The sequence below is a fragment of the Podarcis raffonei genome, chromosome 7 (assembly GCF_027172205.1).
Source record: "Podarcis raffonei isolate rPodRaf1 chromosome 7, rPodRaf1.pri, whole genome shotgun sequence".
NCBI lineage: Eukaryota > Metazoa > Chordata > Lepidosauria > Squamata > Lacertidae > Podarcis > Podarcis raffonei.
This window is the reverse complement of record NC_070608.1, coordinates 86,623,896-86,637,049: the sequence shown is the minus strand read 5'-3', so window position 1 is coordinate 86,637,049 and position 13,154 is coordinate 86,623,896. Positions and strand designations below refer to the sequence as shown.

Genomic DNA, 13,154 nt, shown 5'->3' with positions numbered 1-13,154 from the left:
CTTAGCCGTTCCTCATAAGGCATCGTTTCCAGGCCTTTGACCATTTTGGTTGCCCTCCTCTGGACACGTTCCAGTTTGTCAGTGTCCTTCTTGAACTGTGGTGCCCAGAACTGGACACAGTACTCCAGGTGAGGTCTGACCAGAGCAGAATACAGTGGCACTATTACTTCCCTTGATCTAGATGCTATACTCCTATTGATGCAGCCCAGAATTGCATTGGCTTTTTTAGCTGCCGCATCACACTGTTGGCTCATGTCTAGTTTGTGGTCAACCAAGACTCCTAGATCCTTTTCACATGTACTGCTCTCAAGCCAGGTGTCACCCATCTTGTATTTGTGCCTCTCATTTTTTTTGCCCAAGTGCAATACTTTACATTTCTCCCTGTTAAAATTCATCTTGTTTGTTTTGGTCAGTGCAGACAATACTGAGAAAGAAGGACCCATGGCCTGACTCAATACAAAGCAGCTCCCTATGTTCCTATGTTGTTCATGTGTCACATTCCACCTTACAGCACTTTACAGATGCAGCAAGTTAAAATTCCTACTTTTAACACAAGCTTTGCTTATCAAGGTTGACAAAATGTCACCTTGTGTGTGTTTTGCTGAGAGCTGAGAGTGTTGCTTCTTGCTGTTGTATGTTTGTACCATGGAGCGGGTGGTGCTGTGGTTTAAACCACTGAGCCTCTTGGGCTTCCAGATTGGTGCTCTGCCCCAGATTCTCCCAGCCTAGCAGTTCGAAAGCACGCCAGTGCAAGTAGATAAATACGTACCAGTGTGACGGGAAGGTAAAAGGCATTTCCATGCACTCTGGCTTCCATCACAGTGTCCCATTGCACCAGAAGCGGTTTAGTCATGCGGGCCACATGACCCAGAAAGCTGCCTATGGTCTGAAAAGTGAGATGAGCACCATACCCCATACTGTCGTACCTCGGGTTACAAACGCTTCAGGTTACATATGCTTCAGGTTACAGACTCCACTAACCCAGAAATAGTACCTCAGGTTAAGAACTTTGCTTCAGATGAGAACAGAAATCGTGCTGCGGCAGTGGCACGGTGGCAGTGGGAGGCCCCATTAGCTTAAGTAGTGCTTCAGGTTAAGAACAGTTTCAGGTTAAGAACAGACCTCCAGAACGAATTAAGTTCTTAACCCAAGGTACCACTGTAGTCGCCTTTGACTGGACTTAACTGTCCAGGGGTCCTTTTTATCTTTTGTTTGTATCATGCTTTAAATGCTGGAATCTCAAGGAGTATAATTGTCTTCCTTTCCCCATTTTTTTATCTTTACAACAGCCCTGTGAGGTAGCCTCAGCTGAGAGTTCGTACTTCAGATAGCAAAGTTTGAAACTGCACATACTTGCAATATTTTTTCCTTGTTGCTGTTTATCAATTTGTCAGGGTTGGCCAACTTTATTATTATTATTATTATTATTATTATTATTATTGTTTTGGTATCTTGCAGTAGGTAACAGAATTATAAAATGTTGCATTTAAAACAAGGGGGGGCTGCTTTTCTGGGATTGTACAGGTTTGTTTTTCTTTACACAATCTGTGAATGGCATTATGTATTTGCATGTGACTTTTCCTTCCAAGAGCTCACGGTCATGTACATCTATCCTGCCTTTCCCGTTTGCAACAGCCCTGTGAGGTAGGCCAGGCTAAATTAATATATGTGCATAACTAGCAGTTCTTGCTAATAGATTACAGAGGGAGGAATGCAAGGGCCCCAATCCGCATACAGTGTACCGGGCCCAGGTTATCCCATTGGCATCTGTGACTTAGCATTATGTGTGAAGGCCACCTTCCAGCCCTCCTAGGTCCTGTGCCGTCTGAGGGGAGGCTGCCGCATTCCACACTTACAATACGTAATGTCAACTTTCGGTGAATAGTCCAGGACACTGCTAGTGGGATTGTCCCCCGAGTGCCACCAAATGGCTCTAAAAGGCTATTATGCATAGCAGCAAGTGAGAGAACCCCACCCCCACAAGCTCTTGGCAGATCCGCAATGATACTCTGCACTTCAGTCTGCGCAGAAAGGATACCTCAGGTCGTTGGTCCTGTGGTGTCCCTTCCTGCGCACTGAGATTCTGCGGACCTGTCATGGCCACCTGAAAACCATCATCCCATGCACAATTGTGGTGCTTCCCAACAAGATTCACAAACAGGGAAGTAGGCAAGAGCAAACTGTGGCCACTGGTCATATATTCACTTCTTGAAAAGTAGTGCTGAACGATGCCCCTGGTGTGTCCGCGTCTCTTGGAAAGTGGGGAGTTGGAGGGCAGGGAGCTTTGTGTTCTGTTGGGTGGGTGGGCGCTGGGTGGCTCTGTGGGAGCTGCTGTGTTCTGGATGGTGGAAGGCTTCACCCAGCCCACAGGACGGCGATGAGCTGTGCATCCAGATCCTGGCCTCAGGCCTCGTCGTCACTGAGGCTCATCTTGGCTTCAGACAGACCGCTCTCGTCGATGTTCTCCAGGGAGTCAGAATGCTGCAGGGAGAGCTCAGCTAGGCTAATGCTGGGCAATGTGTTCTGTTCTGGGTACAACCAAGGCTTAAAGCCAGGGTCATGCTTCCGTTTCCACTCTGGGTACTTCAGCCCTGCCTTATAGATCGTCTTCATAGCCTGTAAAAGGAGAGTAAGTTGGTACTAGCCAAAAATCTGGTTGCTAATGTGCATTGTGTCTCTGAACTGAAAGCAAAGATCCACTTTTACATGAGCAGACAGAGGCAGCAGGCTCAGGGCTGTGGCTGAGACAGAGGTACAGTAGATGACCTTTGTGAACATCAGGTCTCTTTGGCTCATATAATAATAATAATAATAATAATAATAATAATAATAATAATAATAATAATTTATATACTGCCCTATGCCCGGAGGTCTCAGGGTGGTTCACATAAAAAGATCCCAGTATATAAAATCAAAATAAAATAGAATTCAGTCACGGCAAAATTTCCTGCCCTCAGAGGAGGCTGATTGATAGAAGAAATCTCCATGCCCCTCCTAAGAGCTACCAGCTATTTACCGGTAATTCCTTTATTGGGGCACACTAGCAGTTCTTTTGAGTCTCCCTAATGTCCCCGAGCAAACAATTTGGTTGAAGGGCTGGCATGCCCATGAGGTGCAGTAAGGTGGTGGCCTCGGGCAGCAGATCTGAGCCTGAGGAACGTGCCTCTTGCTGCCCCCTCCTCCACAGCTGCATCACATTTTCCATAAGCGCACCCCCCCCCGTCGCCACACTGCCTCTGCCTCCTCTGTGGGCATGATGCTGCCATGGGCTCCACCACACTTGCACCGCGATGGGAGTGGCAGCGGGGGGTGCCTGTGGAGTAGGAGGTGGTGATGGGCCCATGGCAATGGCAGGGAGTGCCCATGGTGTGTGTGTCTGTGTGGGGGGTGTTTGCCTTAAGCAGCAAAACATCCTGGGCCACGCTTGTTTGGGAGCTGCTGGCCTAAAAACTGCAGAGGTGTCACCCATAGCACAGCTCTTCCATATTCTAGCTGTGCTACACTTTTTGACAGTGTTGTGGGATGTGAAACACAAGAGCAGTCAAGTACAACATTCCTAGAGTGAACATGTTTACACATGGGGAGGAATGTTTGTCCAGCCAGCAGGTAAACTTCCTGTTTCCTTCTGGGCTGGGGCAGACTTCCTCTGCATGTGACTAGAGGTGGGCGTGGCCTCACCTGTGCAGGTAAGACAAAAGCACAGGGCAGGGCAGCCATCTCTCTCTCTTTTTGACTACATGCATCGAAGAAGCAACATCTACTTAGCCAAAGATGCTCTCTTGGCTTCCAGCCAAGATAGGACAAAGGGACTGTCTTCTTATGAGATAGTTTCCAGGTGTATGTTACTTTTCTAAGCTAAGTCTGCCTTCTGGGATCCGATTGTGAACAGAATGTGAGTAAACTCTTTTTATGCTTTTATAGAAGATTGTGTTGTGCCTTATCTTTTATGAGGGAATAAGGGGGAAATACCAGAACAGTTATTATAGAGGCTTTAGCGAGCCTGAGCAAACGCATCCGCTGAGTTTAAAAGGGGAATGTTTCTCTGCTAAATTGTGAACTTGTTAACACAAGTTGGAAAGGCTATTATCAGGCAATATATCCTCTCCTGCATCCCTGAACATTCCCACAAGTGTGCCAATATGGACAGTTATCCCCCCCCCCAAGCCTGCTTAGCAACTTTCTTCAGTCATCGCCATCCTGCCACATGGATGTGCCCACACAACTCCAACTTACCTTTGGTGCCACGTACTGAGACGCTTTATTCACCACCCACTTTGGTAATGAACCTAAAAGCAAACCAGATCCACTCGTTACCAAAAGCTGTTGCACACAAGTATCTCTGCCATGATAACTGCTGTATTTTCCCACCATTCCTACACAGAGAAGAGCCCAGTCTATTGTGCCCCATGGGACAGGTGCGTCACCCATCGCTGTGGGTCCTTTGGCTATCCTTTGCTATCCTGCAAGGCTCCTCTCCCCAAAGCACACCCACCAGCCCCACACCTGAGATATGGTGCAAGTAGAGACGTGGCTGAATTGGCTGCACAATCAAGTTCAACTGATGGTGGCGAGTTCAGTCCTGCAGGATCGGCTGAGTGAGCAGGTCCTCCATGTGGAATTTGATCGCACAGCCAATCCCTGCAGAGAGCAGGGTTAAAGCCCCCCTTCTGCGCACTGCCTCACTGCCAGGCACTTGGGAAACATGGTGCCAATGGCTTCGACTCGCGAGTGGTGTCATAACAACCTCAGATACAGTGGTACCTCGGGTTACAGAAGCTTCAGGTTACAGACTCTGCTAACCCAGAAATAGTGCTTCAGGTTAAGAACTTTGCTTCAGGATGAGAACAGAAATTGTGCTCCCGTGGCGCGGCAGCAGCAGGAGGCCCTATTAGCTAAAGTGGTGCTTCAGGTCAAGAACAGTTTCAGGTTAAGAACGGACCTCCGAACGAATTAAGTACTTAACCCGACTTACCACTGTAATTGCAATCTGGCCTGCTCTGCCAAAAATGGTTCCTATCTGTGCCTTAGGAAATCTCCCCTTTATTTACCGCCTTTAACCCTCAACATTGACTTGCCTGGAACAACCCCCCCCCCTCAGGCTTTGTCTTTTCCCAGCCACAACCTGGGCGTAAAAATGCTCACCTCGAGGGTCTACTTGGGTGAGGTAGTAAAGAATGCAGCCACTCTTGTCCGTTGCCTTGATCAAGTAGCCCGTCTGCAGGGATACGGCCCTCACGCAGTCCTTTCGGGGTGGGTACTTCTGCAGAGAGACCCCACAGTTTAAGGCTTGGTTCATACATGCAGTCACCAACATGAGTGTCCGCTTGAAGGGGAACTCGTGAAGGCACTGAATCACACAATAAGCCCTTTGTAGAAACAGATGCATATGCACTAAGGGCCCTCAGGTGTAGGAGCAGGGCCCATGGAGGGAGCGAAGGAGGGAAAGGAGGAAACTGGTGGATAGCCAAGCCTAGAAGCAGCAGCAGCGGCAATCCCACTGTGGAGGCTGCCAGTTCCCCACAGTGGCCAACTCAGGAAGAGGTGAGTGAGATATTCTTGCTGCACAGCAGATAGAAATGATTCCCTTGACTTGGTGTAAGGCCATGGCTCAGTGCTAGAACACATGCTTTGTATTCAGAAGGCCCCAGGTTCAACCTCCAGTTAGCTCTGGAAGAGACTTGTCTGTCTCCGAAACCCCATAGAGCTGCTGCCAGCTACTCAGCCAGATAGAGCAATGGTCTGACTCTCTAGAAGGCAACTTCCTAGGTTCCTTTGAGTAAAGGCGTGCTTTTAATGGGGCTTAAAGGATGACAAATGAGGGAAGGGGGTTGAGAAACTGGCATGCCTGAGAGAAGGGGGTTGAGGAAGAAGGAATTCTGTGCCTCTGCATGAGCAAAGGAAGAGAAGAGATGGGGTGGAGGGAAACCCCTTGCTCTATAACCCTTCCTCTTCCTTGCCAGCAGGGTACCAAGCCAGGGATGGTGCCCATCCCTGCTTCCTATTCTGAGCAGCATGGCAGGACCGCAAGCACCACCCAAGGATCAGCTGCAAGGAGCTGAGAGCATGTGGCTCACTGGATGTTTGACGCTGTAGTTGATGATCATGTAGTCGTGGCCAAGGGGCAGCCAGGAGCGCAAGGTAACAAAGTCCCTATTCTTCAGAGGACTTGGGCACCTCCCTGCAAGAGAAAAAACACGGTTAGCAAGAACATACTGAAATTAAAAACCCCAGGAGGAAATACTGCCTCACTAGAGACATTGCCTAGAGAACATGGTTCACCCCCATTCTGTTCTGGGGACATAACACCAGCCTACAGAGATGTGTTTTGAATAGCACCATATAAATGCCAAGCATTAATGAAGCAGCTCCAATGTGTGTACCTGGATCTACCTGTCCTCCTTGCTAAATGTTTTCCTGACCTGAGCAGCAAAGTATTCACTGCTAGTTCTACCTCAGCCATTCCTTCCCCAATGCCCATTCAGAACCCCACATTAAAAGAAAAAGAAACGCCATGTTTGCATGCCATGTTTTGGGCAGACGTTAGTTGAGCAAATATTCATTTTATTTAATGTGCATGGCAGAATGTAGAATGTGGTGTTCTGCTCAGAAAACCATTCAGCTGGAAGGGACCTCAGGAAACCCACTGTTACAGCACCCCTGATAGGTGGCCATCCAGCTACAGCTTAAAATCCTTGCTGAGTTTTTTGTTTTCTTTTGGGGAATGCAAGAAGCTCAGCACTAAGGGTTTCAGTGCAGGCCTACCCATGGCTATTCAGAAAGAATTACTCTCAGGTAAGTGGGTCTAGGATTGCAGCGGAGTAATCCAGTGGCATTCTCAAGATACACCAGCCCCAAGCCCAGCAGCCCCTCTGGGCACAGATGGGGATGTAGCTTAGAGGCACAAGAAGTGCTTTCTTCTAGGAAGCCACATAATCTGTCAGGGGTTCCATGCCAGTCAAGTGCAAGAAGCAAGGTTGCTCACAGGAGTAATACCCAACATCTGCGTTGACAGTCAGGCGTCCAATGTCATGGGTCTCAATCATGTTGGAGTCCCACTTCTTGCGGTAACTGGTGTCATGTAGAACATCATAGAGCGTCTCTGGAGGCACATCACGGCAGACGATACGCATCTGTGTGGCAAGGAATTTGTGTGATCATGCACTGAAAAACTGCTAGCAAGCACAGCAGCTGTGTCATCAGACTCTGAGGCAAAACATTTTACCAAGGGGTAGGGCAAAGGCTGGGCAAGTGAGAGGGAAATTGTAATAAAACAAGCTAAACTTTGCATCCCCTGCTTTTTTCCAGGCATGGTCTGCACTTTAAAGCTCCTTTATTTGCTCCAGATTTTTCCTCACAAAAACTTGCTCTTTAAAGCTCTATCAGAGCAAACCACTAAAAACCTGAATGGATGTTTGTCCTGACTGGCTATTAAGGAGCGGGTTTTCACAGGAAAAGCTCCAGAGCAGTAGCAACAAACAAAAGAAACACATTAGGACAGAGCTTTTAAACACAGATCTGTTCCTGGAAAGAATGGGGCAAAAAGTGAGTGTGACTGAGCCTTCCTTTTACTTTACACATTAATTTTCTGCATGCAGGGAGTTTAGTGTTACCTAAGCTTCAGTCTGAGCTGGTACAATCCAGCAAGAGTTGCATCACGTGGCTCTTCAGATTCCATCACTGTGTTATTAGTCAGATCTTCTGTAATGAGACGCCTTAACCCAAAACAAGGTCAAGTGCACTTAGACCAAGCTTTTCTCTTCAGTTGGCTTAGCTCAAACAATCCATCACAAGCAACTGTGTGGAGCAGGAGTCCATTTGGAACAGAAGCAGATAACTTGGGGAGAGGTCAATTATGTGCCAAGAAAACCTGGATTCTGAAACTTTAAGGATTATGCAAAATCAATAAAATGGCAGCTATGTGAATATTTTGTGTGATTTATTAATATAAGTGGATTTCGTTTACCGTATTTTTCGCTCTATAGGACACACCCGACCATAACACGCACCTCTCTGGCTTCAGTGGAAGCAACGCAAAGCCATGGAGCCTGCATTCACTCCATAAGACGCACACACACTCCCCCTTAATTTTTGGAGGGGAAAAGGTGCGTCTTATAGAGCTAAAAATACGGTATTTTGTTTAGCATCTGCTGGTGTTGAACATATAACCTCTCACAATCCCAAAGGTTTTACTCTCAGTTGTGAGGTGCAATGCAATAGCCCCTGCGTCCGACGTCTTTGCTTCTTGCAATTATATAGCACCTTCCCCTTTAGGGTGGTTTACCAGTTTCAAACACTAAAACAAATGAACAGTATAAAATTGGGAGCCACATAGTCCTCTCAGGTTGTCTGGTGGCAGTGCCTGGGCCTCCCTGGCTTTCTTAAGGTCTTTCTTGCATGACACAGCTCTGAGCTTCTAGTTCCCAAGGAGACGGAGAATCCCAAAGGATGCTCCAGGAGAGAGGCAGCTGGCCCGAGAGGAAATTCCTCAGCCACTCCTTGAGGGTCTGCATCTTGAACACATCATCCAGGCATTGGAATTTGGGGGACATCCATCCCCTCTCTTCATCTCCACATGTTTAAATGTTGTTGTTCAAAGAAGCCCATCTATCCCCTCCACCAATACAAGGTGACCATGACTGGATGATGTCATGGTGGTGAAACCCTGCAAAAAGGGAGTGAAAGAAATATGGAAATTCTTCACTCAATGTCTGGTGGGGGCAACCACATACTTGCCGCTGAGCATTCAACTACATTAGTAAAGAAAAAGCGCTTTATATGCATTTTATCACTGTGACAACAGATGGGGCTGTGGAGTCCCGTCTTTCGCCATCATAATTTCCCTTTTTGAAGTTTACAATGTGTTTTCCTGAAACACTTTTTTGATGTGTCTAGATCCAGCCTGAGAAAGCGATTCCAGATCTCATAAGTCTGCAGGTGGTTTCTACCCTGAACTAGAGACCGAGGACTCGGCTACATTCTTAAAGAAACAGCAATTTGAATGTGCTATAAACATGCAACACAAGATGGCGCCAGAGAGCAGGAAATTTTAAAACACGATTTCCCATAGAGATTTCTTTTCTTTTGTTAAAACAATCTGATTTCTGGCTTATTGATAGCGTTTACCCCCCTATGTTTAGATCCACCCCAGATTAGTGGTAACCAAAGTCATGACGGCACCTGTAACTAAAGCTGTCTGTAGGATTAAGTGCCTCAGGCAGTTGGTACTTCATGGATCTATCTATCTGCATCTATCTCAGCTCAGTTCAATGAAAGCAATGGACTAAGATTAGCAAGATGGTATCTGCTGCTCATTATCCTGTTCCCCTTTTTAAATAAATACTAGCCAGATGCCGAATGAAAAGAGCTATCCCATTTTTATACTGGCTTTTCTCTTTTTTGTGCTTATTTTCTTCTTGGTACTCATGTACAGAAGAGCTCATATTATTCCATCGGCAATCCACGCACACACAGGGGGGTGGGCTGGGGGCTTCCACTGTTTGGAAATGAGACCTCCAGATGCCCAGTCTCCCTTGCCTGAAGATTAAATGTATCTGCACAGGAATTATTTAGTCCAGCAGAGGAATATTTCAGATACGTGTATACCATCTAGAAGGGCCTTCCACCAACAGTGGCTGGTTTGAGAGCTATGGCCATTCCTGGACCGGGAGAGTTAGTGCCTGCCCACCCACACAGGGGGAAGCCTGGCCAGCTGGCAGCACTGGGTGGGCACGAAGCACACGCCCCACGCAGGTGCAGCCTAGTGCTTCTCTCCATGAGTGCTGGTTCCTCCAAACCCAGAAGAAAAGCTCTGGGCCAGGCTGGGGGCGCCTGCTTTGTGCTCCCTCTGAAGTCTGCACATGGGGCCAGGGCCCTCTGGAGTACACACATGCCACTGATAGGCTGGAATTTTGATGACCATTACATCATGTGAGCAGCGTGAAAACCTCCACGCATAAGCAGCACTGATTTCACCATCAGTCTCCCTCCCTGCCATCTGCCCAGCCCAGTAAGGCATGAGAAAAGAAGCCATTATCTCAGAACTTTCTCTCAGCCATGCAAACATTAAAGTCACAGGAATCCCTTTGAACATTCTGCTTAGAAATTCTAGACACACTTACTGAAAATAAATAAACTCCGCTAAGCACAGTGTGACTTTTTTTTTAGTAAACATGTAAATCACAATTAACCGTTTGTTAAATAAAGAATCTTCATGTACACAAGTAAACCAGGTTCCATTGTATTGATCCCAGGCCTTTCAGATATGGAATAAGTAGCGCCTCAATGTCAATATGTGAGCTCAAGAAAACGATGTGTGGAGCCAGTGAGTGAAAACTGAATCAGCCTCCTTCTGAGGGCTAACCACAACTCAAAAGCTTGTGTCTTTATCTACTATCAAATCCATATACAGTGTTCAATTCTCTGGGCAGGATACTCAAAAACACAGAATGAGCCTTATCTTCCCCTATATCTATCTCAGTTCATGTCCAAGATACCTGAACAGGGATATTTTTGCCTGTAAAATGTGCTCGGAGGCTAAAACAGCAGAGATCCCTCAGAGATAAAAAGAAAGGGGAAAAGAGGATGAGGAAAGGGGAATGTGAGAGCCCAAAGGATCTTCCAGGACCTCTAACATTCTAGCTGAATTGCAGCATTGCACATTCTGCAGCCTGGATTAATTTGAGAACTGAGCGCAGCAAGAGGGATGCTTGTTTTGGAGCCAACCTTTGTTTTGGAGTCCAGCATTCATGGGGCAGGAGCAGGAGAAGAGGCTCCTGGGCAAATCAGAGGGGGCAGAAAGGGGGTGGGCAGTGCTGCATCATCACCCATGATTCCCAAGCCCAGGCAGGGGCCCCTGGGTGGCATTCAAGTAAGTTTTACTCAGAGCAGAGCCTCTGGAATTAATGTCGTGTTCATTAATTCCAATGGGTCTACTCTGAGTAAACCATAGCTGAATGCCACCCCCTTACCTTGATTTTCTGGACAGTCTTGCTCTCCTGCTGCATTTGGGTCCACACTGCCACTCCTCCCTTGTTATACCGGCTGCTCCAGCCTTCCTGGCTTTCACACTGGTCCCGGAAAGTGCTGAAGTCGGAATCATCTGGGATGTAGGCTCTTTCTCCTTCCCCAGACATAGGTGCAGCTTCCTGCAGGGCCGCCAGGCTGCCTGAGAGAAGGAGCTGTGCAAATACCCACCCAGGCAAGAGAGGTTCCTGGCTGGCTACTGGGGAAGCTACGCTGGGCTCAGCGCTGACCTGGCCACTTCCCTTTCTTCCTTCATAACTCTCCCTCCCCGGATCTGTCAGGGGCCTCTCTGGGCCCCCAGCCCTGACTCTGGGAGAGAAGGGATGGCGGCGGCTACTGCTACATTCAGTGCCTCCATCAACTGCATGGCGTGGGCTCTTCAGAGCCTAGACGCTCCTCTCCTGCAGAAGAGTCACGGCTGCTGCTGGCAGTGTGGATGCCTTCTCAGTCCTGCCAAAGGGCACCAGGCCCCCCTGGGAAGCTTCTGCTATTTATGTGAATAATCTGTAAGTGCACAAACACACACAGAGCCCATTTCGGTGTTCTATCCCCAGCATTCTCCAGTGCCTCCTCCCATGCCTCTCTCCTATCCCTCTCCTAATTTCTGCTTCTCTTAACCTGCCTCTGACTTTGCCGCACTGAGTTGCAGAACCAGCTGGGCACTTGCCAGCAGCAGCAGCAGCAGCAGCCGCCGCTGGGTTCAGTTCTGCAGATGGTTAATGGCCTTGTTAATGCAGGATGCAGACTAGTCTACTTACCCTGCAATGGAACCGTTGTGGGGGAGCTAGAGAAAATTCTAGATTGTGGAACAGGGATTCTGGAACAGAGAGAAGGTTGTGGGGATTGCCTCACACTGGCCATTCTCCTGGCAATACATTCTGAGGCAAAAAGGAAATTCCAGATGTACCGGAGCATAAAGGGAGGGGTTTTCAGATTGTAACTCCTTCAGCTGTGACGAAGCTAGAATGTTGTGTTCAGAGCTTTCAAAATGCTGTGGCCTTGTTAGAGATAGTGTGATGGGCTGGGTTTTGGACTCGGATACTGAACCTGAGGGATCCCAGCCTGCACAGGATTCCCCGCCTCCAGAACCAGCTGAGCTGGGGCATGAGCCTGAAGGGTCCTCACCTGTGCTGGATCCTCAGGTGAGGACATCAGCTGACTCTGCTCTGGCTCCTGAGGTGATGGAGGACCCATTGCCTGCAGGTGCTCCACTCTCAGCCCCATCAGAGGAAGCTGAGGTTGCCTCTGGGTCCAGTAACCCTCCATCCTCTCCTGAGCTGCAGAGGCTCAGGGCAGAGAGGCGGAGGGAACTAAGTTCCCACAGAAGGAGTGCTTGCCTCCAGGCCAGGAGAGGCGAGTCACCAGAGGATCGGGGCCGCCCTATGCCTCGGGGCAGATAAAAGCCGGCCAGCCCCAGGTCCAAGTTGTGGGAGCAACATTGTTGGTTGCTAATTCCTGCCTGAGCTCCTGACCTGCCCAGGCTCCCTGCTTGCAAGCCTGTTCCTGACTTCACCCGACTCCCTGCCCTGCACCCAGCTTCAGCTACTATGGACTGCCTCCACATTACATCTTTGACCACGGATCAGACTTGGACCTCGCCTCTTGGGTAACCCACGGGACCAGCACAGTTAGGGATGCACCCGACCCAGGAAGAGGAGCTCCCCTACTCCAGATCTGAGTGTAACAAGGCAGATGCAGCAGGAGGCAGTAAGGGACCCCCATCTCAAAAGACCCTTGAATCAAGGTTTCCTGCTAACAGTCCAGCAAGACCAGTTTTGCTCGTCACAATATTAATCACAATGTTCACAATATCGCAATACTAATCACATTGAGAAATCACAACAAGCAGAAGTAGGGATATCCAATGATTAGCAAACTCGTTTAGGTGTTGATACGAGTATTTTGAGAAACATTTCAATAGCAGTATATATATTTTTAAGGTGCATATCCACAATAGAGCTCAGGTTTCTGGAAGTTATGGTGAGCAGGGAAGCAGTGATTGAGTGGAGGGGCAGCGCAGTGCGTCATCCAGTAGCCTGGATAAACTTCAAAGCACTCACGTGTGGACAAAGATGCATGAATGCACACACGGAAACAGCCCAGGTATCCAATTACACCCTGCTGTGGACACA

At 48.3% G+C, this 13,154-nt stretch overlaps 1 protein-coding gene across 1 annotated transcript; it reads right to left on the bottom strand.

Moving 5' to 3' along the window:
• Positions 1–2,178: 2,178 nt before the first annotated feature.
• LOC128418009 (START domain-containing protein 10-like) lies at positions 2,179–11,780 on the bottom strand. The gene is made up of 6 exons (XM_053397333.1): positions 10,968–11,780; positions 6,983–7,130; positions 6,075–6,178; positions 5,143–5,260; positions 4,234–4,286; positions 2,179–2,616 (listed from the first exon to the last, which is right to left on the bottom strand). The coding sequence occupies exons 1-6, from the start codon at positions 11,130–11,132 to the stop codon at positions 2,404–2,406; spliced, it is 801 nt and encodes a 266-aa protein (XP_053253308.1). The 5' UTR covers positions 11,133–11,780; the 3' UTR covers positions 2,179–2,403.
• Positions 11,781–13,154: the final 1,374 nt, after the last annotated feature.

Bases quoted from the DNA above. Each gene is read 5' to 3' on its own strand.
- LOC128418009 (XM_053397333.1), bottom strand. From the start codon at position 11,132: ATGTCTGGGGAAGGAGAAAGAGCCTACATCCCAGATGATTCCGACTTC. The intron at 6,179-6,982 runs GTGAGCAACCTT...TTTCTCTTGCAG, and splicing joins AGATGTTGGGTATTACTCCT to GGAGGTGCCCAAGTCCTCTG. The intron at 2,617-4,233 runs GTAAGTTGGAGT...CTCCTTTTACAG, and splicing joins CTCAGTACGTGGCACCAAAG to GCTATGAAGACGATCTATAA.